General features: G+C 42.7%; 1 protein-coding gene across 1 annotated transcript in view; it reads right to left on the reverse strand.

Moving 5' to 3' along the window:
• ZBTB16 (zinc finger and BTB domain containing 16) overlaps nucleotides 1-23,476 on the reverse strand; it is a 177,132-nt gene that overhangs the window by 92,530 nt on the left and 61,126 nt on the right. Inside the window, 1 exon segment of the mRNA XM_065570665.1 lies at nucleotides 1,481-1,578. Coding sequence (XP_065426737.1) covers nucleotides 1,481-1,578 — 98 coding nt within the window.

Genomic DNA, 23,476 nt, shown 5'->3' on the forward strand with positions numbered 1-23,476 from the left:
AAGGATTACAACTCACTGCCTTCTGACTCCCCACCCTGTGCTTATTCCTACAGACCATATGGCAGAAAGTTCTACAGTGATGCTAGCATCCTTCCAAAATTACTCCAAATGTGCAGCCTTGTAAACTCATGTGGACCCTAAGGGTGTGTCCACACTGCAAGAAAAAAAAAAAACACCCCAAAGCAGCGTCTCAGAGCCCAGGTCAACTGACTGAGGCATGCAGTGCACAGCTAAAAATAGCAATATAGGTGTTCCCCCTCACTGGGTTTCAGAGCCCAGGCTCCAGCCCGAGCAGGGATGTCTACACTGCTATTTTAAGCTCCCTATCACAAGTCCTCCGAGCTGGAGTCAGTTGACATAGGCTCAGCCTCACTGCTGCCTGGATGGGTTTTTTTGTAGTGTTGCAGTTATGTCTATCCTGCACACTAAGCCTAAGTCTGCGGGACCTGGGCTTGTGGACTCGGCGTTTCCAAGCCTGCATTTGTGTGTCTGTAAACTTGGCTTTACGATGGCTGGAGCCAGGTCTCAGAGCTGTACTAATGTATCCATACTGCGCTACAGAGACCTTCTGACTCAGGACTGACCTGTGTCCAGACCTGCAAATTAACAGGGCTTGCACCCGAGTCACAGTGGGACGTGGGCTCTGACCCACCTCCCCAGCAGTATTGCAGGACCTCAGTCCTGAGTGTTTGCTGACCCGACGCAGACGGATTTGTGCGTGTGGACGGAAGCGTGGGGCGTGAGCTCAAATCTGAGTAAGCGCCCAGGCTTAGTGAGCAGTGTGAACATACCCTAAGTGATTTAACCTTGAATGAATGAGACATGGATTTGTACGTACACTTCACCTTTGAGCAAATGGATCCAGTGGCTGCCTGCGTTTTTTTTTTTTAAATACAAAAACTAATTGCATATGGGGCTGTGCGCCCAATAGGAATTTCAGACTAAATTAACTTGCAAAACACAACAACATCTTCTCACTAGTTTAGCATTCCAACCTTTCTATATCTATTTAATTAAAGGGCCTGCATAATTTGAACCCAATAGTTAGATTCATTAGACGGAGTGCCTAATTCTGCAACAGTTTTGCTAATGAAACTGCAGTGGGTGCCTGTACGTGGCAAATACAGCATTCACACGCACACACGGAGGAAAACCACTCCAATATCATGGCCCAAGTGGATGGAGGCAATCGAATAGCACTCAGCCATGCAGTAGTCCAAGTTTGTTATTCCAAACTCCTGAGGACCTGCAAACATTTCCCCAGTTAAAGAGCTGAAAACAAAACTCTGAAAATTGAAGTAACTAGGTCTGGAATAAAGAGGGAATATATTCAGAATTTACCATTCTAAATTGGTTAAAATAACCACCCCACCCTACACACATGTGCACTCTTAAAGTTTGTCTGGGAGTTTCAATAGATTTGGGTCAGTATGACAGAGGCAGCATTCGCTTCACGCAGCATCAATGTCTCTACACCTACCTGAGTGAGCCAGTAAGTGCATTCGGAGCCGCAAGCTATCCAAGAATCGTTTCCCACACAACTCACATCCATAAGTCTTCATACCACTGTGCAGCTTCCTAAGGAAAAACAGAGACGGATTAGTCCTCTTGCTTGTTTGGGGGGAGGGGGAAAAGTTTTTATTTAAAATGTTAACACGGAGACCTTTTGAATATTTCATGAAATCTACACATTATCTGTGAATTTTCTCATTAGCTCAGCAGGAACACAAATCACAGACATACTTGTTTCATACAAAGCTAGACAGCCGTAGGGACAGAGGGAAAAATGGAACTTCTGCTGGACAACAGCAACAAGGAAGCTCACCCAGAATATTCAAACATCAAGGCCTACTCAGCTACAGAGGCTGCTAAAAGCGAAGTCATTTCTTGGGTGTCCTTTAAGCAAAGGGCTTTAACTGAGGAGCACCTGGGACGCCTGCTTGAAGCTTCTCCCCAAAGCTTGATTTGGCGAAGTCCAGAAAGTTTCAGTCCTGTAGGATCCTTCCCCTAACTGGTTTGTTTACAAAGCCCCTATCCTACCTGCCTTTGTCCAGAAACAGAAACCCTACAAGCAAACCCCAGTGACACCATGAAGTAATTAAAGCTTAATGAGAAAGATTACGCTTGTGAAATTTCTAGAGGGACTAAAAGTCCCTTTGGTAATAAAGGGATCAGAACTCTTACTAGGACTGCCAACTTTCCAATTGCACAAAGCCAAACACCCTTGCCTCATCCCCTACCCCGCCCCTACCCCGCCCCTTCCCCAAGGCTAGGTCTATACTACCCGCCTGAATCGGCGGGTAGAAATCGACCTCTCGGGGATCGATTTATCGCGTCCCGTCGGGACGCGACAATCGATCCCCGAATCGGCGCTCTTACTCCACCAGCAGAGGTGGTAGTAAGCGCCGCCGACAGAAAGCCGCAGAAGTCGATTTTGCCGCCGTCCTCACAACGGGGTAAGTCGGCTGCGATACGTCGAATTCAGCTACGCTATTCACGTAGCTGAATTTGCGTATCTTAAATCGACTCCCCCCTGTAGTGTAGATGTACCCCAAGACTCCGCTCACTCCATCCCTCCTCCCTCTGTTGCCCACTCTCCCCCACCCTCAGTCACTTGCTCATTTTTACCAGGCTAGGGCAGGGGTTGGGGTGTGGGAGAGAGTGAGGGCTCCAGCTGGGAGTGCGGGCTTTGGGGTGGGACCAGAAACGAGGGGTTCATGATGTATGGGGGCGGGAAGGCTTCCGGGCTGGGGCAGGAGATTTGGGTGTGGGGGGAAGGGTCCGTCTTGGGGTGCGGGCTCTGGGGTAGGGCAGGGATGACAGGCCTGGGGTGCAGGAGGGGGCTCAGGGCTGAGGCAGGGGGTTGGGGCACGGGAGGGGGTGCGGGGAGCAGGCACCGTACTGCACTTACTTTGGGGAGCTCCTTGGAAGTAGCAACATGTCCCTCAGCTCCTAGGCGTAGGGGCGGCCAGGCAGCTCTGTGGCGTGCGCGCTGCCCTTACCCACAGGCACCACCCCCACAGCTCCCATTGACCATGGTTCTTGGCCAATGGGAGCTGCGGAGCCGGTGCTCAGGGAAGCACTGGGGCATTGCACAGAGGCCCCGTGGTTGCCCTTATGCCTAGGGGCTGCAGGACATGTCGCGGCTTCCCGGGAGCTATGTGGAGCCAAGTAGGGAGCCTGCCAACCCCATGCCAAGTGGACTTTTAATGCCAGGGTCCCTTTTCGACCGGGTGTTCTGGTCAAAAACTGGACACCTGGCAACCCTGAAGAGATTGAGATCTAGAAATGCACCCATCCCTACAAATACTTCATGAAGAACTTCAACGCTATCCTTTCCGCTGAGGGGAAAACGTTACGATACGTACATCGATTATGTATGTTCATGCATTTCACACCAACTGGAGCAAGGGCAGCAACAGACTAGCACTAGCTGAAGCAGCAGAGCTCAGAAGCAGATTAGAGCAGTGGCCAGTCTGGAAAGCGAACAGCAGGAACTCCATTGCCCTAATACTGCTCGCTACGGCAGTAGCAGAGTCTATGTTGGGGGGCAAGGTCCCTGCTGAGAAGTGCCACCCAGATGTTGCTGGGTGTTTGGAGTGCTGATGAAGCATAACCACAGCTCACTCTTCTGGCTAAATACTGCACGTGAGAGACACTCCACAAATCTCCAGGCTAAGTACCAAAGGAAAGGAGGAGGATGGAAAGAATAAAAAAAAAAAAAACCTCACTAATGCTTCTCCCAAGAGCAGTACAGATAGGACAGAATCCTTGCAGGATTGCAATGGAAGAGTTTTACTACGACTGGTCCTGAGATGAGCATCCTTAACTCCTATTATCTCAGTAGGAGCAAAGGGAGGGGGCTATGTCTCTTGCAAGTTCACCCCCAGACAGAGGACAAAGCTATGTCTGTTCCCAGAATAAAGCAGCAGATGCACAATGCAGAGTTTCTATTTAGTATTTTACAGTTCAAATTTGCTTATATGTAGTCAACAGGTTTAATGACAAGTGGCACTAAACAAGGCTCTCCTTCACTCCTTGCTCAGAATCTGAATAGAAAGGTGGGCATTACAGGGGGAAAAGTAGGGAATATTTAGGGCACTAAAATCCTTACATATATTTCACTTAAATGGATCCCCCCTGTTGAGCCCAGATTGGAGAGTCTGGGGAGATGGGTAGTGCATCAAGGCAGTGAAGAAAGCACAATCTAGCTCAGAACCCAAACCATCCTTGCTGGAAGGATGTTCCTCCTTCTTCATAAAGCAACGAGACCACTCAAGAGCAATTCAATAGGTCCCAGTGCACTCTACTAGATTAAGTAATATTTAGCAGACACTGCTTGTGCAGATCTGGACAGCAGCGTTGCCCAAGCCAGAAAAATATTAAGTTATCATTAAAATGCAAGTGATGTGTCAAAGGCACATGCTCCCTGGCAGCACAAAGCACACGAATGCGCTAAACTCAGAAGTCTATGGACAGTCATGACCCTGACAAGAGAATATAGTATCCTAGCAAACAGGAGCCTTCTTTCCACTCCTCATCTCACACTGCTATAGCCACAGAATTCTTTCAAGCAGTTTTCTGTTATTCACTCACCCCCCCCACCCCCACTCCATCTTACCCTCCACCCCCTTTTAAAGCCAATTATTGCTCAATCACAAGTCTCACGCACATTGACATTGCAAGGCAAAGTTCCAAAGTTAACTCACGATCATCTACTGTTGAGCCAACTAAACTCAGAAACTTTAAACAGAAAACATGGTAAATGAACTCTCTTTTCTTTGACTACTTCACAGTGTCAGAGGTTGATAAATGTATTGTTTAGAAGCAACCCATGCTTTGTAGTTGACACAAGCATTGAAAAGCTACCAAGCCAAGTTTGCTACATTTTCCTAAGAGAGATGCACACCCATTTATTGTGATCTTTTCATACAGATGGAAGTGGAAGAGTCTAACAACAAAAAACACATGCAAGTTTCAAAATAGGAGTTTTTTGCTGATGTTTTCATCAGGTGGTCCAGTCAAATGACCTACTCAACCTTTTAATCACATCCACTATTTATCATCACTTTGTTACAAGACAAACATGTTTTATTGCATTGGTGCCAAATATAAACTACAAACTCTAGATAATATTTAGTCCTGCCAGGAGTGCAGGGAACTGGACTAGATCTCTCGAGGTTCCTTGGAGTCCTTTGATTCTATGAAACAGGTCTGTGCAGAACTGGGCAGGGTATACGTATCCCTGAAAGCAGGGATCCATTGACACTTTTGTTGGCCATCCAGCATCAGAAGACCTTGAAACTCAATGGCTGGGCCCTAGTACGAAGCCACAAATTATGGACAATTAGGAGTCTGGTGGCACCTTAAAGACTAACAGATTTATTTGGGCATAAACTTTCGTGGGTAAAACACTTCTTCAGCTTATGCCCCAATAAATCTGTTAGTCTTTAAGGTGCCACCAGACTCCTCGTTGTTTTTGTGGATACAGACTAACATGGCTACCCCGGATACTTGATTATGGACAATTGTTATCTTTACTGAGGATGAAGTTCAGCTTTCCCCCAGTCATCCTTCGGCTAAATCCTCCAGCAGACTTTAAACAAAAAGTGACCTGCAGTGAATTTTGTGCTGGTGAAAGAGTGACTGATTGCCATTGCTAGAGACTAGAATCCCATGTCTACCAACAGAACGGACATGCCAGAGGCCCTGCTGTGCAAGCTACCCTCTCCAATGTGCAGCTTAACCTGGACCGACTGGAAGATGATATTTTAGGTTCAGTGCCCCAATTCAACCCTCAGCCTTTCTGTTAAAAGCTACCAGGGACAGGAAAGAAAGCCATCAACTCATTATGTTAAATGTTATAGGAATGGCTTTTTGGTGTTTGCCATAGTCACCAATCTGAATTCAGAAGCCCTAATGGAGGAAGGTTCCATACCCTATTACCGGTTTCCTTGGCAACTGGCAACCATTAAAACAGCTTGTGCCATTAAAATTAAGTTGAACAGCAAGTGAAAATAAAGCTGTGACCAGTTAGCCCCTCTTGATTCTGACAAGAGGCTGATAGTGGAGCAAACCCATTACAATTATCTTTGTGATGGGGACAATGTAATGTGTAAAAAAATATGGCTTTGTTGAGAGGTGTTAATTCTGGATCAAATAATGTTCGGCTTTGCTGGTATTTGAGCCTGGATACTAAATGACTCTTCAGAGAAGTTTTCTTTAGAACAGGAGCAACAGGAAACTAAACTAAACTAAATTAACCAATTTACTTTTGAGTGAAAAATATTTAAAATAGGTCCCCTTTAAGAAATTTAGCACCCTGTATCAGTACATTTTTTTGTCCAGAACGATTTGAGAATAAAACACAAACTCTTCAAACTTCTCAACATTAAAAACACACTAAAATCATGTGCATTGGCTGTATTTGAAGATCTTTATTTTCGAATAGTCTTTTTTTTTGGGAGGCTGTTCTAGTTGACAGGTTTTTTTAAACTAGGCTCACAAATGAAGAACAGCCCTTTTCCCAAATATCTACCATCTTTTATTCTAGTTGGGACGGAGTTCACAGGAGCCTCTTAGTTAAGTGGCCCTCTTTCAAAATGGCCATTGTTTCCAAAGAGCATAAAGCCAAGCTGCCCTCAGGGAAGATGGTGGCCCCAGACAGCATCACGTTTTAAAGGTTGAGACTCCGCATCTTCAAACATTAGCAATATCACAAAGTAACCTTCTTCTTTAGTGTTCATTTATGCAATTTCAATAATTTAAACAAAATTTGCCAGATCAAAGTTAAATCCTCATCTTCACTCCAGTTTATCACTAATTTACAGGTAAAAAACACATTTTACAGGGACATGGTGATTATCAACCATGTTTTTAATGTCTGGAAAAGCACAAGTAAGGAAGGCACCAAAACAACTCTAATTCTATTCTGTAGTGGTAAGAGGAGAAATAAAATAATGGGGGGGGGGGGGGAAATCTAGTGTGTGTCTTTAAAAATCAGTAATCTAATCTGGGACCGTAAAACACTGTTAGGCACTAATCTTTGCTGTAGGATTACTGCATGGTGTTACTACCAAGCAATTTTAAGGACAACTACTAACCTTGGCTGCTGGGGAAGGAAGGCACATGAATCCCAGCCTTCCCAACAGCCCATACACGGATGGCAACAAACCACGAAACCTGGAAGTATGGGCAATTCCACATGGCAAACAAACCATTGCTGCCAATTGCCACCCCTCCTCCAGACCCTCCCCTTATCTAGATCTCAAAAGTATCTCCCAGACACACATGCACCAATTGCATCCTGCCATTTCTCATGCCCCACTGCTGTATGAGATTCTACCCAATCCCCTCACACAGCGGGTGGTACGAGAGCACAGTAGGCATACCCAGTGCAAATGCTACTTTCAGGAGGAATGCCTAAAGATAACCTGTGCTCAGACTGTCAGGAGCTTGAAACAAAAACATTGTGTCTAATTTAGATCTCTCCCAAGGAAGAGACAAACCCTGAAAATACAAACGCTTGCACTCATCTTAAGTCATCACTCAAACAGCACTCCAATGTTATAACGTCCACTTGAACCCCAGGGTCCTTACTGCCGTTCACTTAAACCCACCTCCTCCATTATTATTATTTTTAAGAGTCACAATGGTTAACTCATCTTGGAGTAATGGCAAAACTCCCATTGACTTCAGTCCCAAGAAGGCTGCTGCTGTCTTTCCTAACAGAGCTCTGGACTGGGATACAGAGAGTTGGGTTCAACTCCCAGCTCTGCCATAGGATTGTTGGGTGACGTTGAGAAAAATCACTTCCTCTGTACCTCTGTTTCCCCATCTGTAAAATGGGGATAATGGTACTGACCTCCTTTGTACATGCTTTGAGATCTACAGGTGAAAAGCACTATGTAAGAGCTAGGTATTATACCATAGTGGATACACAAGTCACTAACACACAAGCTAGGGCATCTTTACTGCAGAAGGAAGGGGAATATTTGTCAAGTTGCCAACAATCCGCTTATCTTAAACACACACCACCTGTGTGTTTTGGCCAACAAAAACTTTTCCTCTCTGATTTCTAGACTAGAATGTCAAGATAGAATGGAGCTGAACACATGGTACCTTGACAGAAAACAAATGTATTAACCTGACCAGAGATACCAAGATTTAAGCCAGGCCCACTGGGAGCAAGGTTGGTTGGGCCAATGTGCGGGACAAGGTGATGTGTGTGTATGGGGAACGAGGGTATATCGGGAGAGAGAACAGCAGTGGATACACGTCATCAGCATCTGGAGCCTGCAAGCCAGCCATACCCCCTTCCTGCCCAGTAAAAGATGTGAAACACACCATCAGGTTTTTCTTTTTTTGGTACAAATTTGTATTATGGAGAGCTATTTGACAAGATGTTAATGCTCCGCTGGTATTGCCACATATTATGCTTGCTAGCAATAGAGCTTTTTGCTCCATGATTAGTCAATATTAATAAACATTACCAAAGGCGTTTACAGCACAATTTACTTGTTTAATATAGATAGCACTTGATGCTCTCCATAAAGTAAATATATCAATAAAAGGCAAGAAATTTCAATCAGATTTAAAATAAAAGCACAAAACGTTAACTAGACAAGTTAAAGAGAGGAAATACAGGCGTTCATTGGATAACTTCTCTTTTAACCCTTTCACTGCCACAGAACCAGGTACTTGGCTTAAATCCATTTGTGTCGATGCACTGTAAGGATGTGGTGAATAAGGCATGTCAGGAGGGTATATTTACTACACTGAACAGTACCCTACCCTCAAGTGATAAATGATGTGTTTGATTGCAATTTCTGTACGGGGACCAGAACACAGTGTTCCTGAGGTTTTTAAGACAGTTTGGACAACACCAAATGAAAAATACTTGAATGCGAGGGATCCTGGGATTGCCAGAAAAGCAGATGCATGCAGCCACGTTGCCTTGTGCTGGAGCCCTGTCAAACCTCCAACTAACATGGACGGGCCAAGTCAAGATCTCTCAGTAAACATCAAGGTGATGCAGGGAATGTGCTGGGGCAGAGGGCCCTCCTCTTAGAGTCAGCACTGAACCAATGCCACAGCACGGTACTAGGGGACACTTGCTGGTGGAGGGGACGTCTTTTTCATGAGACACAATAAATTAACTCCTGACCACTTATTAGATGTTTAAAGGCCCCTCTTCAGATATGATGTTACCCCAAGCTGGCTTCCAACCAGAATATTGGGGTTACCACCTTCTACCTACTTTAAAGCCCACCCACAGTTTCCAATGGCGGCAGTCTTCTTCTCTTCCTGACTTAACCAACCGCTGTTGCCTTCCCCCTCTGAGGGGGCTGCACTTCACCCACTATGGAAGTGTCCCTTTCACAAAGAGCATGTATCCCCTCGCTCCCAGTGCAATCAGTGGGAAATGAAAGAGCTCAGGGCTTTACACAAGTGGACCTCACTACTGGACTGGAGCCAAGTTTATACTATCTTGGGATCTATCCCAGAATCTATCACATTCTTTGGGTGGAATGGTGCTATATAAAGTTACACTTTGAGAAATAGGGGGGGAAACTAAAAACACAAACAACAAACGTTGTTTCCTGCATTACACAATCATATTAAGAAACACGCCAGTTCCATTGTATGTACACAGTCTGTAAGTCAGGCTGGATGTTAGTCGGGCTCTGGAGTAGAGCAATTTGTTCTGGTTCTTGTAACCGTAAGGACAGACAATAGCATTTGAAGCTAACCACAATCCCAGTAAAGTGCTTGCAGATAAGACTTTTCCTTCTCTCCCCCCCCCCCCCGGATCCTCCCCGACCAGAAAGAGTGTTAGAACAGGGTGTCAGAAACGACAAAAGAACACATTAATCTTAGGAGTGCAGCAGCTCACGTAGAAATCTACATGGCAATCAAACTTCAGCTTTGATATTTCCTGCCGTTACGTAACCTGCTCATTGTTTTAAAATGCTCGAGTTCAAATAAATTACTTAGTGAGAAATATCTTTATCGACAAATTTCACCTGAGCACAAAAGTTTTCTCATTTGGTGTCTACTTATAGGACGATCTTATCGTGCACAATCTTATACAGTCTCTTTCAACAAGGTCTTAAAAGCGCTTTATCTTCTAGGTTCCTGGTAGCAAAATATGATTGAAATGTTCTATTTATGCTCACTGGATTAAGGAGATGTTGCAAAACTGCACAAAAACCTGGCAGATGTAAGCAAGGTATTACAGCCGCTCAGGCTGTTAAGATCTGAGAGAGGAGATCAATACATGTTTCTGCACTTTTACTGAAGTTGTACCTTTAAAATTGAGGGGGGGGGAGGGTGTTAAGAACATTAAAATAGATCTCTCTTCACTGATATTGTCCAAATTCAGGTACACAAAGATAGACTGAACTTTATGATGACAGCTTGATGCTGAAATTAAAGTCCAACTATTCGGTTTGTCCCGAGATGTCCTTATAAGCAAACTAAACTAAACAAAAGGATATTCGGGGATTAAAAGGAACAGCAATCTGGAAAGGTCTTTCTTTCCATACAATCATGCCACGCTTTTCGATATAGTTATTACTAGTCAATACTTACAGCAGGCAAAATTACTTTACTGTGCAACATTAAATGAGCACGTCTCAAAGTATACAATTTTCTGCTGCAACTGCTGGAGAAACAAAGGCCTCATGATAAATTCCTGCTAAAACCCTAGATTTAGGACACTATAATGGCTCAAAATCCAGCTCTTTTGATTTGGAGGAGACACTGCTACAATGCAAGAGTATGCGTCAGCCTTGGAATATGTCCAGAGGAATGGCAAGTCGTGTTGTACAATTGAATTTCCTCTTGGAAACGGGGTTTGCTGCAAAGGAGTGAAGAATAGAGGGACATGGATAAGGATTCCCTCCCCACCCCCCCAACACCTTTATATGCTCTACTTCAGGATTAAAGCTTCCATTTCCCTCCCTCTTTACCAGCAGGAAGAGGGAGCTAAAGATCTGACCTCAATTCTGTCACATGGATGTAATACCTACAAAAGGGTTAAGTTGGTCGAAAGAGGCTTTGAGAAGTAGCTGGAAAAAATATCACGTGCTCAGGGTATGGCCAGCCAATGAGAGTTTGTCCTGGTGACATAATAGTTCTAACCTGGCTTTTCATTAGTGGGACATGCTGTGCCTTCCCTGGTCTCCTGATAGAGAATTCTGGGAATGACGTTTCTATGAAAGCTTAAAGAAGCTTCTTTCTTCCAGTTCTTTGTAAATGTTTGTTTTCCTGCCTCACCACTGGATTCAATTATTAGTGCTTGAAATATTATAGCCCTCAGAGTTCATCTAAGTCCCAGAGGAACTGCATTTCTGAGAACCTCTAAGACAAGAGAACGTCATGGCCTTTCCAGTCTTCCAACATTCCCCACCCTCTGTCTGTGGCCTGCTGGGGACAATCTCTTTTTCTGTGTCCAGGAGTAACCGTTTTATTAGTTCAATACCTTCCAAAGCCGTCTAATGCATTTCAACTGTGTCAGTGCCATGGTCTGGGTTTTTAACTCCCAACAGCAAGACACCCTGCTGAAGATGGGTAGACCAGCAATATCGTGCTACTCCAGCCAATACAATCCATTTACAGGGGCTGCAATGTAGCATTTCCTTTAGCACAGATAGAAGGGGAAATGTACCAATTCTGTCCCAAATACAAGAGGGTCCACTTGCTGACCATGACAACTGCATACACCCCACCACAGAGCATCTATGTAACCTCAGTCACACTAAATACTATGCACCAGGCTGCTGGGGGGAGGGGGGGGGAAAAAGAGAATCGGACCAAATAAATAAAGTGAAGTTGTTGAGAAGACCTCACCATCAGAAAACACCTGCCCTCGTGGGAGGACATTCCAAGAGGGTTTTTTTTAAATGTGGTTTTTCCTTTAATTATGGGTTATTAAAAATTGCACATTTAAATATTAAACCAGCTTGGAGCTAAACTTTTCAGGTCATCAGATATTACTCAAGAATGTTTTGGCTTTGGAAATAAACTGTATTGCTATTCCAACCTTCCTCAAAGTAAGGAAATGAAAAATCAACACATGACCTTGTTTGTGGAGAGGTAGACACAGAGCTTGATTATGCAACTATCTTTGTTCGAAGGCCTAAAAGCCAGGAAGCGTACACTACCTTGAGGAGTAGCTATAGACCATTCAAAGCAAACTTGCTGAAGGAAGAGCCCTTCCCTAAGTAAGAACCACAAAGACAGGTTTGCCGACAAGTTCCCTATACTTTAAAAAATAAATAAATAAATAAAAATAATGCAGCAATATTCCTTTCCAACAGGCATTGGAAAGAACAAACAAACAAAAGCTGGAATGGAAGTAGGCCCCTTACAAGCTGTAAGTAATTAAAAAGGCCTGTAAATGCCCTGCAAAAAGCACTTCAAAGAGACAGTAATTCCAGCAATGGCTAGTCAAGAGCGTGTGGTGTAAAAATTATGAGTTTTCCCAACAGGGTGCTTTGTGTGAAAAGGACAGGATTGGTGGCAAGCGATTCTGCACCACTCAGGAGATTTTTATGTTCGGTTGCGTACAATGGGCATGTGCAGGCATTTATCAATATGTACTTTATCCACGTGTACACAGGAACAGTGTGTGGAAAGGGGAAATAAACTACCAAAGGCTTTCCTCATTACGAGCTTTGTTCCAACTCTGTGGCAGTGAATTCACGGTACCTAGGCTCCAGACTAATCCACAAGCTAGCCCATAGAGTCAGTACTAGTTACACACTGACTACTGCGGTAGCTAGGAGGGAGATTTCCAAAAGCTCCTGGGATTTAGGAAGCACAAATCTTACTGCAAACTTACATAAGTGACACAAGCCATGTGATGAACTGCCATGCACATTTTTGCAATGGTTATTTCATACCATCTGTTTGCATTATGACCTTACTGGTTTTTTATTTTCCTAAAGTTCCTACAGGAGTCTTTTTTTTATTACTCAGCCTTAACTCTGTTATTTCCCAGTCACACAATAGCTAATCTTTTATCCTTCCAATAATTTATTTCTCTCTCCCTCTAAGAGGGGAGATGGGATGTGTGTACAGTCCTAATATGTAAAAATCACAAATAGCAAGCAGCTCGATTCTGCCATAAACAAACCCCTATTCTGCTCAGTTTACAGCCTCACTTTAACTCTGCCTGCTTAAAAACATACATAAAAATGTCTTTTACTATATTTCATTTAATGAGTTTTCATTCCCTGTCCCCACCCACTTCCCCTTCTTTAAATGAGGAAGACAACAGCCTGCCTCCTAACAGAAGTGATAAACTAAACCTGGGGTAAGCTTTCCAAATGGATTGCAACTTTGTGGGAAGCCCTCTCCACTCCCCACCCCTAACCTGCCTCTCCCGCCCCCTCCCTCCCGCCCCCAATAACCCCTACCATTCCAAACAAGATGTATGGATTTTGGACATTTGATTACTTTTAAGTATATATTTTTCCCCTCAAATAGACTGAATACAATGGTTAGGAAATTTGACAGAAAGCTATTCTGAGCCATTTATTGCCTTAATACGCACCTTTGTCCAACAGGCAGTTTTGACAAGAGCGATAAATTCCAAATTTATGTCAACAGAGCATATGTTGAACACCTCATTTCTGAGCTAAAGCGGCGTGCTGCCCCATAAATCACAGTTCTGTTTGAAATGAAAGTAGATTACAGGCCTGTGTTATTGAGCAGTTAGAGCTATAGTCATATAAATCAGAACTTTTAACTCTAGGCGATCCGTTGTGCAATTAACTAAAGGGTACTTTGTCATTTCAAGTCTTGTGCACAGACTTGGCAGGGCGCACAGCTACTCGGGAAAGGCAAAAAAGTTATTGGCCACTAACAGCTTTAACACTGCAGAGTTTTGCTAAATACCAGTTGAACCAGTTAATTCTATGAACAACCATGCCAATAGAAAACCCAAACATTTGCTTCACAAATGTGATGTTGTAGATACCCAACCATGCAAGTCCTTTGCTCTAAAAAAAGTCTCTCACACACACACACACACACACTAGAAGTGCAAACTATCATTTTTCTTTGAGTATAGAACCCTTGGTGCATGTCTCATTTTGTGTTCTATACAGTGCCAAGAAACATTATTTGAGCTCAAATAATAAATAAGAATAATTTGCCATTCACAACAAAGTTAGCCACTCACTTCCACTATTGGAGAACAGAAAAAAAAGTGCATTGTAAGGATCTCACTACAGCATCTCTCATCAAATTGAGGTATTTAGGGCTAATGGAGAAGTATCTTCTCTGCTATTTAGATATCAGTTGGTGTAGCAATGGCAGCCGACATTCTGAAAAGAAGTGTTTTATTGTGTTCAGCACTAGCCTTTCCACCATGCCAACTGCCAATGCAGTCACATCATCGGCCAGATAAGTAGCAGAAATTCTTTTCCTACCTGCCTGCTTCATAGTGTTAGTAAAACACCTGTTTCAACACTGCCAGCATCCAATGGGTACCAGTCAAGAACTTTGAAGGGCAATGCCAAGACTGCTGGCCAAACCTGACCTTTGAAGAATGATCCTGTAAGTTTTTGCCTCCATTTCCCCCTCCCCCCCCACTTCCAAACTGGACATGCCTAACAAAAAAGTATTGAAAACTGTCCAGTTAGGGCAGGTGAATTTATTGATCTGGAAACCTTGACAACATCCCTGGCATTCAAAGATGCTGACTTCTCAAGATGCAATGTTGGTCTAGCATGGTAGTAGAGTTGCATTAATCTAGTTGGCTTTCATCGTGATAGAGGACAAACTTGCACAGAAACTCAGTGTAAATAAACAATCCCAACATGCACCACACAGGAATGCTACTTCCTACAGCTATAAAAAGGGATTTCCAGATACACCAAAAAAATTGGTACACTCCAAAAATTACGACAGAAGGGGAGATATTCAAATTTCCAGCTCCCAGTGAACGTCAATGGAAGCTGGGCACCAATCTGCCTTTAAGAGTTACTCAACACCCAGCAGATTTAATTTGTGATGCAAGTCAAAGAAGTATCCAGTACCATCTATTCCTTTGTTTCTCTCCCAAGAAGCCACAAACACTGGAATCCAGCATTTGACTTTGGTCAAAACCAAAGTAAGCTGGGTCAAGACAACTTTTTCCAGAGACAACTACATCCGGGGTAGTTCCATGAATGGGGAGAGGTAAAAGAGAGCACCGGGGAAGGGTGGTGTCTGACATGTCTGGCATAAACCAAAAGAAACCTGACACGTTCATGAAAGTGACAAGGCACGTGAATCATCATCTCCTTGCTCATCCCGGAGATTTCCTTTCTGGGAGATTGTCAACTGGTGACAGCAGCAGGTCTTTATCACCCTTTCCTCATTGCACATGAACAATGAAGTGATTTCCATTAATTTAGAGCCCATGGTTTTCCTTTATAGGCTGGACCCATCAGTAGAGATCTTACTGTTTAGAATGCTGGAAAATTCATTTCTCACTGAATAAATTACTCATCCAGAGCCAGACGAGTGACTTTTACTAAAACAAAAAATATATAGTTAAGGAACAGCAAAAAGCACCCCTAGGATGGCTGATATCCAGATCCATCATTCCTGACATTGCACGCTCAACCAGGCCAAAGGGAAGGGATAGAGTTGGCCAGAACGCCACACCCAAGTGCTGCATTTTCTGAGGAAAGGGCACAAACGTTAATCCCGATCATTCAAGTGTCAAATTTCTCGTGTAGTGCCTTCCACATACATCACCTCAATAGACACCACTCTTGCTCTCTTCGCTCAGAGAGCAGAGACTACCCTTTGACAGAAAAGAACTTCATTTGCCTTCCATAAGGCACAACTGAATTCATACACAAATTGTCACTTTGCAAGCCTTTAGGCCCTTCACACATGAGTTGCAAATATTTGGAAGTATCACTGGTTAAGAAATTCTCAGATCTAGTCATAATTTAGTAGCCCCCTGAACATTCAAATTATAATACTTTACAGAAAGCGAACACTTCTTTGCTGGCATAGGCAGACAGAGATGGAATGCAGAAGACACCGGAAGAAACCATTTTTTCCACATTCTCCAAAAGTCACCTAATTGAATGAAATTCAGTAAACTGCAGCTTGTTAGTGGATGTATCCATGCCCAAAATTAATGACTAATATGAGGCCCGTTCAGGTAAGCGTGGGAATTTGTGGGCGTCTTATGACTCAAACCAACATTCTGATATTTGTTATCATTTGAAGAAGCATGGAGGAGATGGCTTCTCACAGAAGTTCTACATTTCTTTAGCAGGCACTGATTACTTAATGATAAAACATTGACCAGTACTGCGTGAAACCTAAAATCGTTCCACTAAAGGAAATAGGGAGACATCAGTAAGTTACAGACTTCCACAGAAACCAGGATGCCTTGCTGAAGCATAGATCTTTAGGTTTTTCCACCTTATGGGTGGGTGTGCCTCACAGGACTACAGGTACTTTCCCTTAGCAGCCAAAGGATCACAGAGAGACTTGAGGTTCTCAATTTAAACTGGCCACAGGCTTGAAAGAGAACTGCGGAGCTCAGTTTGTTTAGCTTATTAAAAAGAAGATTGAGAGGTGACTTGATTATAATCTCTTCATGGGGAGAAAATACCCGGTACTAAAAGGCTCTTCAGCCTAGCACAGAAAGACAGAACAAGAAGCAATGGCTGGAAGCTTAAGCCAGAAAAATTCATATCAGAAATACGGCACTTTTTGGGGGTGGTTCTCCCCTCCCTCCCCCAACAGCAAGGGTGATTAACCATTGGAACAACCAACCAAGGGAACTGGTGGATTCTCCATCTCTTGAATTCTTCAAAGCAAGATTGGATGCACCCTTCTGGAAAATATGTGGTAGAGAAATACAAGCTACTTTGGATGCAATGCAGGTGTAACTGGGTAAAATCTTGTAGCCTGTGTCATACAGGCCAGTCGATAATCTAATGATCCCTTCATAAGCTATGAATCTAGGTAGCTTCACTGAAACAGTCAAGGAGAGATTGATGCACCTTAAAGTCTTGCATCAAAATATCCTCCACTTACTTTAAGGTTATCTACTCACAGCGTCCAATTTTCCTCTTAACCAATTTCAAATATAACTATCTAAACCCCCAGTCAGTTGTTGTCGTCACTTCCTTTTTCTTTATTAACAGCCTTGCAAACTCAACCTAGAATCTGAGCCAAGCTAGGTTCTACTTGACTCCCGAATCAACAAGTTTCTGCAATCGGATCATAGTGAAGTTTGTTGGGCCAAAAGAAAAGAATTTCACAATCCTAGAGCTGTACTGGCTCTGGAGTTCCAGGAGGAGTAAAACATTTATTTCAGTTACTAATCCGGAATCAGGAGGCTCATCTCTGAATTTACACAGGAAGCAGATCTATAGATTAACAAGCTGCTAATTTTACCAAGTCACTTTTCAGAGTAAAACTGTATTTGAAGACATTATAAGCAATAATCCCACAATGCCGGCTTGCCAAACAGCTCTGTATTTCAACTTTACCTTTGCTCCATCCTCTCCTTTGATGAACAAGGTGGGTATAAACTCTGGGAGGTGGGACAGAGTTGGCTGGTGCCCAAAGTTCATAAAAGATATTTGGGAAATAGCTATAAACTTTTACAAAGTTATTTAATACATAAAAAGAGCAGTAGTAAACCCCTTAGCGTCTTCTGTGTGAGGAAATGGTGAGAAACAAGTGCTAATCAGGTGTGCTTCCTTACTACTAGGGTGCCAATGTGAAACAAAAAGTTGTTTGAGAGAAAAATATCTATAAAGTGAGTCAAGAGCTTTATAGCTCAAAAGAACTCTTCATTAATCACACAATATGTCCATTTAGTTATCATTAAAGGAAAACAGAAGTCAACAATAAACAAAATATATACCTCCATGGTGGGCAACAGAATGCAAGGAGAGTAAGAGATGGCTTTTCTTTCCCATGTTATGGCAGTTCTATTTCTATGCTGTTTGGTATATTTCAATATCATGGGTTCCTCAAGTCTCAAAGCAAATATCAGTGTCTATTTTCTGCAGCAGGGCAACTCGAATTCACAGCCCACAATTACTGCTATTACAATCTCATGCCAACTACAAAAGCAATGATGTTAGTTCCAGATTTATGTAGCACATCCAACAAACAAGCCAAGTCCTTTCTCTGATGATGCAAAAAAGAGCCGTTGGGAATACTACCCAAAAGCTAGGGACTAACTGGAATGGGTCATTTCCCCTCCACACACCCTCTGTTCAGGAGCTGAATTCATTCAGTAAAAGCAAAGATACATTTTTTTCTGACTACCCCTGTATTGAAACAAACAAACATGCATCTATTTCTCAGGTATTTCTAAGGCGCCTAAGCTCCCAGTGCCATATGCAGCCATGTGCATTAAAAAAACAAAACAAAACCAAAACATGTTCCTTTCACATGGCATTTTCAGCCTCTGTTTCCATGAGCAGAGCCAGCAGATCACAACATTGGTGATCCTGGTTCACACAACCTGAATGTGAAAACAAGACAAGATGGTAAAAAACACAAATAGATGGGTTCTCACTAGTGCATTCTTGGAGGAGAAGGGAGGTTGGTTAATATTAGGTGGGATTTTCTAAACTCTTAGGGAGTGAATTTCTATATCCAGGTCCCATTCATTTTAAATTAGGTAGCTATGAAAAATCTTACCCCAATCCTCTGATAAAGACCTCCAGGGACTTAACACACAACTCAACCTTGAGTAAAAAAGTCATCCTGAGAAGACCAGCGGAGTCCCATGATTTATAAGAACAAAAAGGACATTAAATGAAACTGAAAGACCACAACATCAAAAACTCACAAAACGGAATCCTTTTGTTTCATTTTCATAAAGACGGCGAGTTAAATTTTCCAAAAGTGCTTACGAGACTTAGAAATCTGAACCCAGTTTTTGAAAACTGATTTGGGCACTTAGGCCCAAATTTTAGCCACTTTCGAAAAGGTGACGTAGGCACTTCTGACTATTTTACCCAGTCTATAAACAGCCTGTGGAACTCATTACCAAAAGACATCACTGTCACTGAGGCGAAAAGCCCAGGAGGATTCAAACAAGGATTAGGTACTTCTATGGATAATGAGAACTCCACAGGCACATTAGATAGAAAAATATATATTTTTAAAAAGCAACACAGAATTTTAAGATTCAGGTCACCAGCTATGGCAGAGGTTAGAAGGAAACTGCCCTTTGAGTAGGTTATACAATAGCTGTCTACTAAAGGATTTTCTTTCATCTTCTTCTTCTAACGTAGCAAGTTCTGACTTCAGTCAGAGACAAGGTACTAGACAGGTGGTCCACCAGTCTAAATTCAGCATGGCAATTACAGTTTTCCTACCAGCTAAGAAAAATACCCAAAGGAGTTCGGTATCAATCCCATGGTATTAGTGTCAGATACTAGATCAAGAGAATCATCAGAACACTTCCTCTTCCCCCTGAACTGTATGGGGAAAGACACTGATAGGGTTCGATTCTGCAATTCTGTGTGTTTTGTTTCTTGTTTTTAAACACATGAACAAAAACATAAAAAAACATTCCTGAGCTGCATCAGTCATTCCTTGAGCCAGAAAGACAATTCTTATTCAATTTCTAACACACTAGCAATTTTTTTTCATTTTTCCCTGCTGTTGACTTTGAAGACTGGGAGGTGGGGGGAGGGGGAGAGACAAGGAAAGCTGACCCAGAACATGCCTCCAGAGTGAAAAATATATGGCTCTGTTCTGCTGTAATGCAATTGAGAGTTGGAAACCAAAAGCTTTCCAAGGTTTACAAATCATTCTTTTCCCTGTACCTATTTTGGCAGCCAACAAAAACACAAGGGGGAAATCATAAGGCAGACAAAACTAAGATCTCAGAGTCCTCACAAGTTAAATTCAAAGGGAAAAAACATGCCTTAACATGCATAGACCCAAAAAAGCCACAAAATGAAATCTGATGTCCCACAAATTCCACAATGTACTTATCTGTGTCCCCTTGCCTGAGCAGCACAGCAGTTATGGATCCAAGTCCCACACACCATGCAGTACTAAGTGTTACTCGTAAAATATTTACTTTATCTAAATACTGTAGGTTAAGTGAAAAATATTTTGCCAGGGTTATAGGGCCCTCCAAGGACCATGTGTGATGCAAGAGCTGGTATAACTTGAGCGAAAGTGGTTATAATGGAATCTTAATAGATTTGCAAGGAAATCTTTCCTGGGAGGAAGGAATGCGAGTATCCAAAACCCACAGACGTTACTACCGTGGGTTCTAGGTTCTTCTCACTGACTAATTCCCTAGTTTCTCTAACTGCTGAGCACAACTGCTTAGTGACTCTCATGCGAGACGATTTTGTAGTTACTGAACCCCTAGATTTACAGATCATTGTGGAAGCAAGTTAGGATACTGAGAGGTTCATGATAGAACAACTACAGCTGCCCCTTGTGCAAACTCACAATGCCCTTGGAGCAGGCTTGTTCCTGAAGGAAAGTTCCTGCCATTATCTAGAACCAGATATTTTAGAGTCAGTGGACCCACAAATCATAGAATAGAATATCAGAGTATCAGGGTTGGAAGGGAAGTCAAGACTCCCAAAGTGGTTTCTGAATCTCTCACACCCAGTACAATGGGCTATAGGTAAAATACCTTCCTACCACCACCGCCCCCAACACACCCTTCAATAAGAGGTACTCTGCTCAGCCTACTGACCTGGAAAGACGGGTGCGGCGCGGCTGTCACCACTGGAAGATATTTAGGATGAGATTTTTTCAAAGCTGCCTAAGGAATTTGGAAGCAATTCCCAGTAAAAATTAGCACCTTAATCCTGAAGGTGCTGACTCCAACATCCGGTAGCAGCAGAACAGGAGTTCATATCTAGAAGCCAGTTACTATTCTAAGTGCAACTACGTCGATGCCAGAATGCTTGGACAGTGACCCCATCTTGCAAAGGAGACAGACAGATGCAAACCAACATTCTCCTGTGTTTAAAGAGACGAGGATCAGACTGAACCCTCAGGTCGCCAAGTCCATTCCCCTGCATCCCAGTATTTGTACTTCAACTGAACTGCAGCAAGCATACTTTAAACAAGCCAAGTGCAGCCATAAGCAGCAACACGCTTCCAGGTCTTGATGTATAATTGAGGGAGGTCAGTTAGTCTGAAGTGATGTCCACGTCTCTCCCAGAGCCACTACTCTAAGCACCAACTGAATTGTGATGCCCCCAGATCACGTGCAATAAGAAAGGTAGCAAGATATTGGGGTTGTATGCTAATGAGAACCATTTTCCAACACAACAGGCAGCTGATAGGACATAAAAAGCCCGAGCATTTGCAGTGGAAGTTTTTGTGCAGATGTAAAAGTAAAAAATAAATAAGGGGGAGGGGGTGTATTGTGATTTTTGAGAGAGATCTGGAAGGTTACCAGCCTTACGAGTAGCAGCACTATAAAAAGATTCAGACACTAAGTATTTCCTTTCCTATAAAATATTCATTGCAGTATGTGAGAGCCAAGTAGCCGAAACCTCAAGCATTTCTAACTTTGTACTGCAGTAATAACAGTTTTATAGGAACCTTCTGATTTTATTTATATCGGGCTATAAATATGTTGTTCCATCCGATACAGAACTGTGGGCATGTACGTCCCCTTCTCAGGCTATACAGCACACAGACAAAATATAAGTGAAGCAAGTGGAATTGGTTTGCTTTAGCATTTTGAACAGAAGCGGACAAAATAATCGGCAAAAGAAAATCATGGCTTTTGGAAAAAGCTCATTTGGAAAAGGCCTCATTATCCCTTATAATGTTTTGTGTGAGCTCAACAGATAAACAATAGCTCCCTTAGGTTAAGCTCACTTATCCCAATAAAACAAATCAACTGTCAGTTTAGATCTTGGATTGAGAGAATATTTGAGAACACCTATTCTGCTTATAAGACCTGGGGAGCAGCACCAGCTGCTTAAGGAGAGATGCCAGAGTGAAGAGATACTTTTGTATCTTTTTGCTGAATAGTGCTATTTCGCTTTCCAGTTTTTTATTCAGTATTGCTTATAAAACAGATTTAAAGAGGAGAGAGATTACACGCAGGACATATTACACACAGCTTTACACGGTTATAGCCATTTTCTGCTTATGTCCCCTTTAAATTTCTAAAGAATCTACTTAGCTACCATTTTGTGAGGCAGCTGTGATGCAGCATTTTAAAAAGGAGCCACACACACTGTGCTCTCCCCACCCATGAAAGTTTGACTCTTGATCTCACTGGTTCTCTTACTACTCTTAACCTAAATTAAAAATAGCTCAGACTGAAAGGCTCTGGATGCTTCTCGTGGATAGAATCATGTTTCTATGGAAAGTTTACCTCTGGGCTTTTGCAGCCATTAGAACTGGTGATGCCTTAACAGTTCTCTCAGTAGGAAGGCAAATAACCAGGTGCTCAGGTGAGCAGCACATGTGTATACATGGGGACACAAACAACATCTCTATCTTCATGGCAGGATTTGTCTGATTCACACTCATGCATTTCAATTTCAGACAAAGCAAATTGGTGGATTTTTGAGGTATGTACAGTAGGTGAACGTTTTGGTTTTGACACTGACCAGCCTGCTTTGGTTAATTTGCCTGAATTTTACATGCTCCGAGCAATGGTTTATTCCACTTAGCTTGCCAAGAGCCACGATCTGAATGAATTATATGCAAAGGCAGGCAGACATGTCACAGTTTCTTACAGTAGATGCTCTCTAACTTTCCAAGCCAGCTGCAGTTCCAAGCCATCTTTGGGCGAGGTCATTAAGAGATACTTGATTTTCACACGCACCTTTCTTGCCTGAGTAAATCAATATGAAAATCAATTCATCCACTGATATACTTTATCAAGATACATGTGGCGATGCCACATCTCATTTACAGTGTAGATCTTGTGGAAACCCAAGGTCACTAGATAGAAAACAGTCTACAAAAAGCATTATATATTGGCTGCAAATAGAAAAGTGAATGGAACAGGGAGGAGAGATAGAAAAGGAGCCTGGGGATGCAACAATTATTGCACTGGGAAGGCCGAGTATCGGCTTGGCTTGCCAAGCTTGTTTAAATGTGAAACCGTTAGATTTGGAATTAGAGAGTATTTTCCTCCGACCACTCCAAAAACAAGGGGAGGGGGGAAGAGGGGAAAATGGTTTCATTGGTGTACAACCTGCAGAATGCAAAGCATTTCAGAGAGAGAATGAATCAAGAGCACACACAAAAAAAAAAAAAAAAAGAAGAAGAAGGAAGGCAGGATAAAAAGGAGGTTTCCATTTGGTGAAAATGAGAATAGGAGTGCACAGACCTCAGATTAAAAAAAAAAATTATCTTTGTATCTGAGAAGGGGCATTTATTTTCTTACGCGATTTACTTAAAACACATAGTGACAAACTCTGAGCCTTCTTGAACAGATCAAACTATGTATCAAATATACCTGGTAATTGCACAG

Source organism: Chrysemys picta, chromosome 16, assembly GCF_011386835.1.
Source record: "Chrysemys picta bellii isolate R12L10 chromosome 16, ASM1138683v2, whole genome shotgun sequence".
In the NCBI taxonomy this organism is placed as follows: domain Eukaryota; kingdom Metazoa; phylum Chordata; order Testudines; family Emydidae; genus Chrysemys; species Chrysemys picta.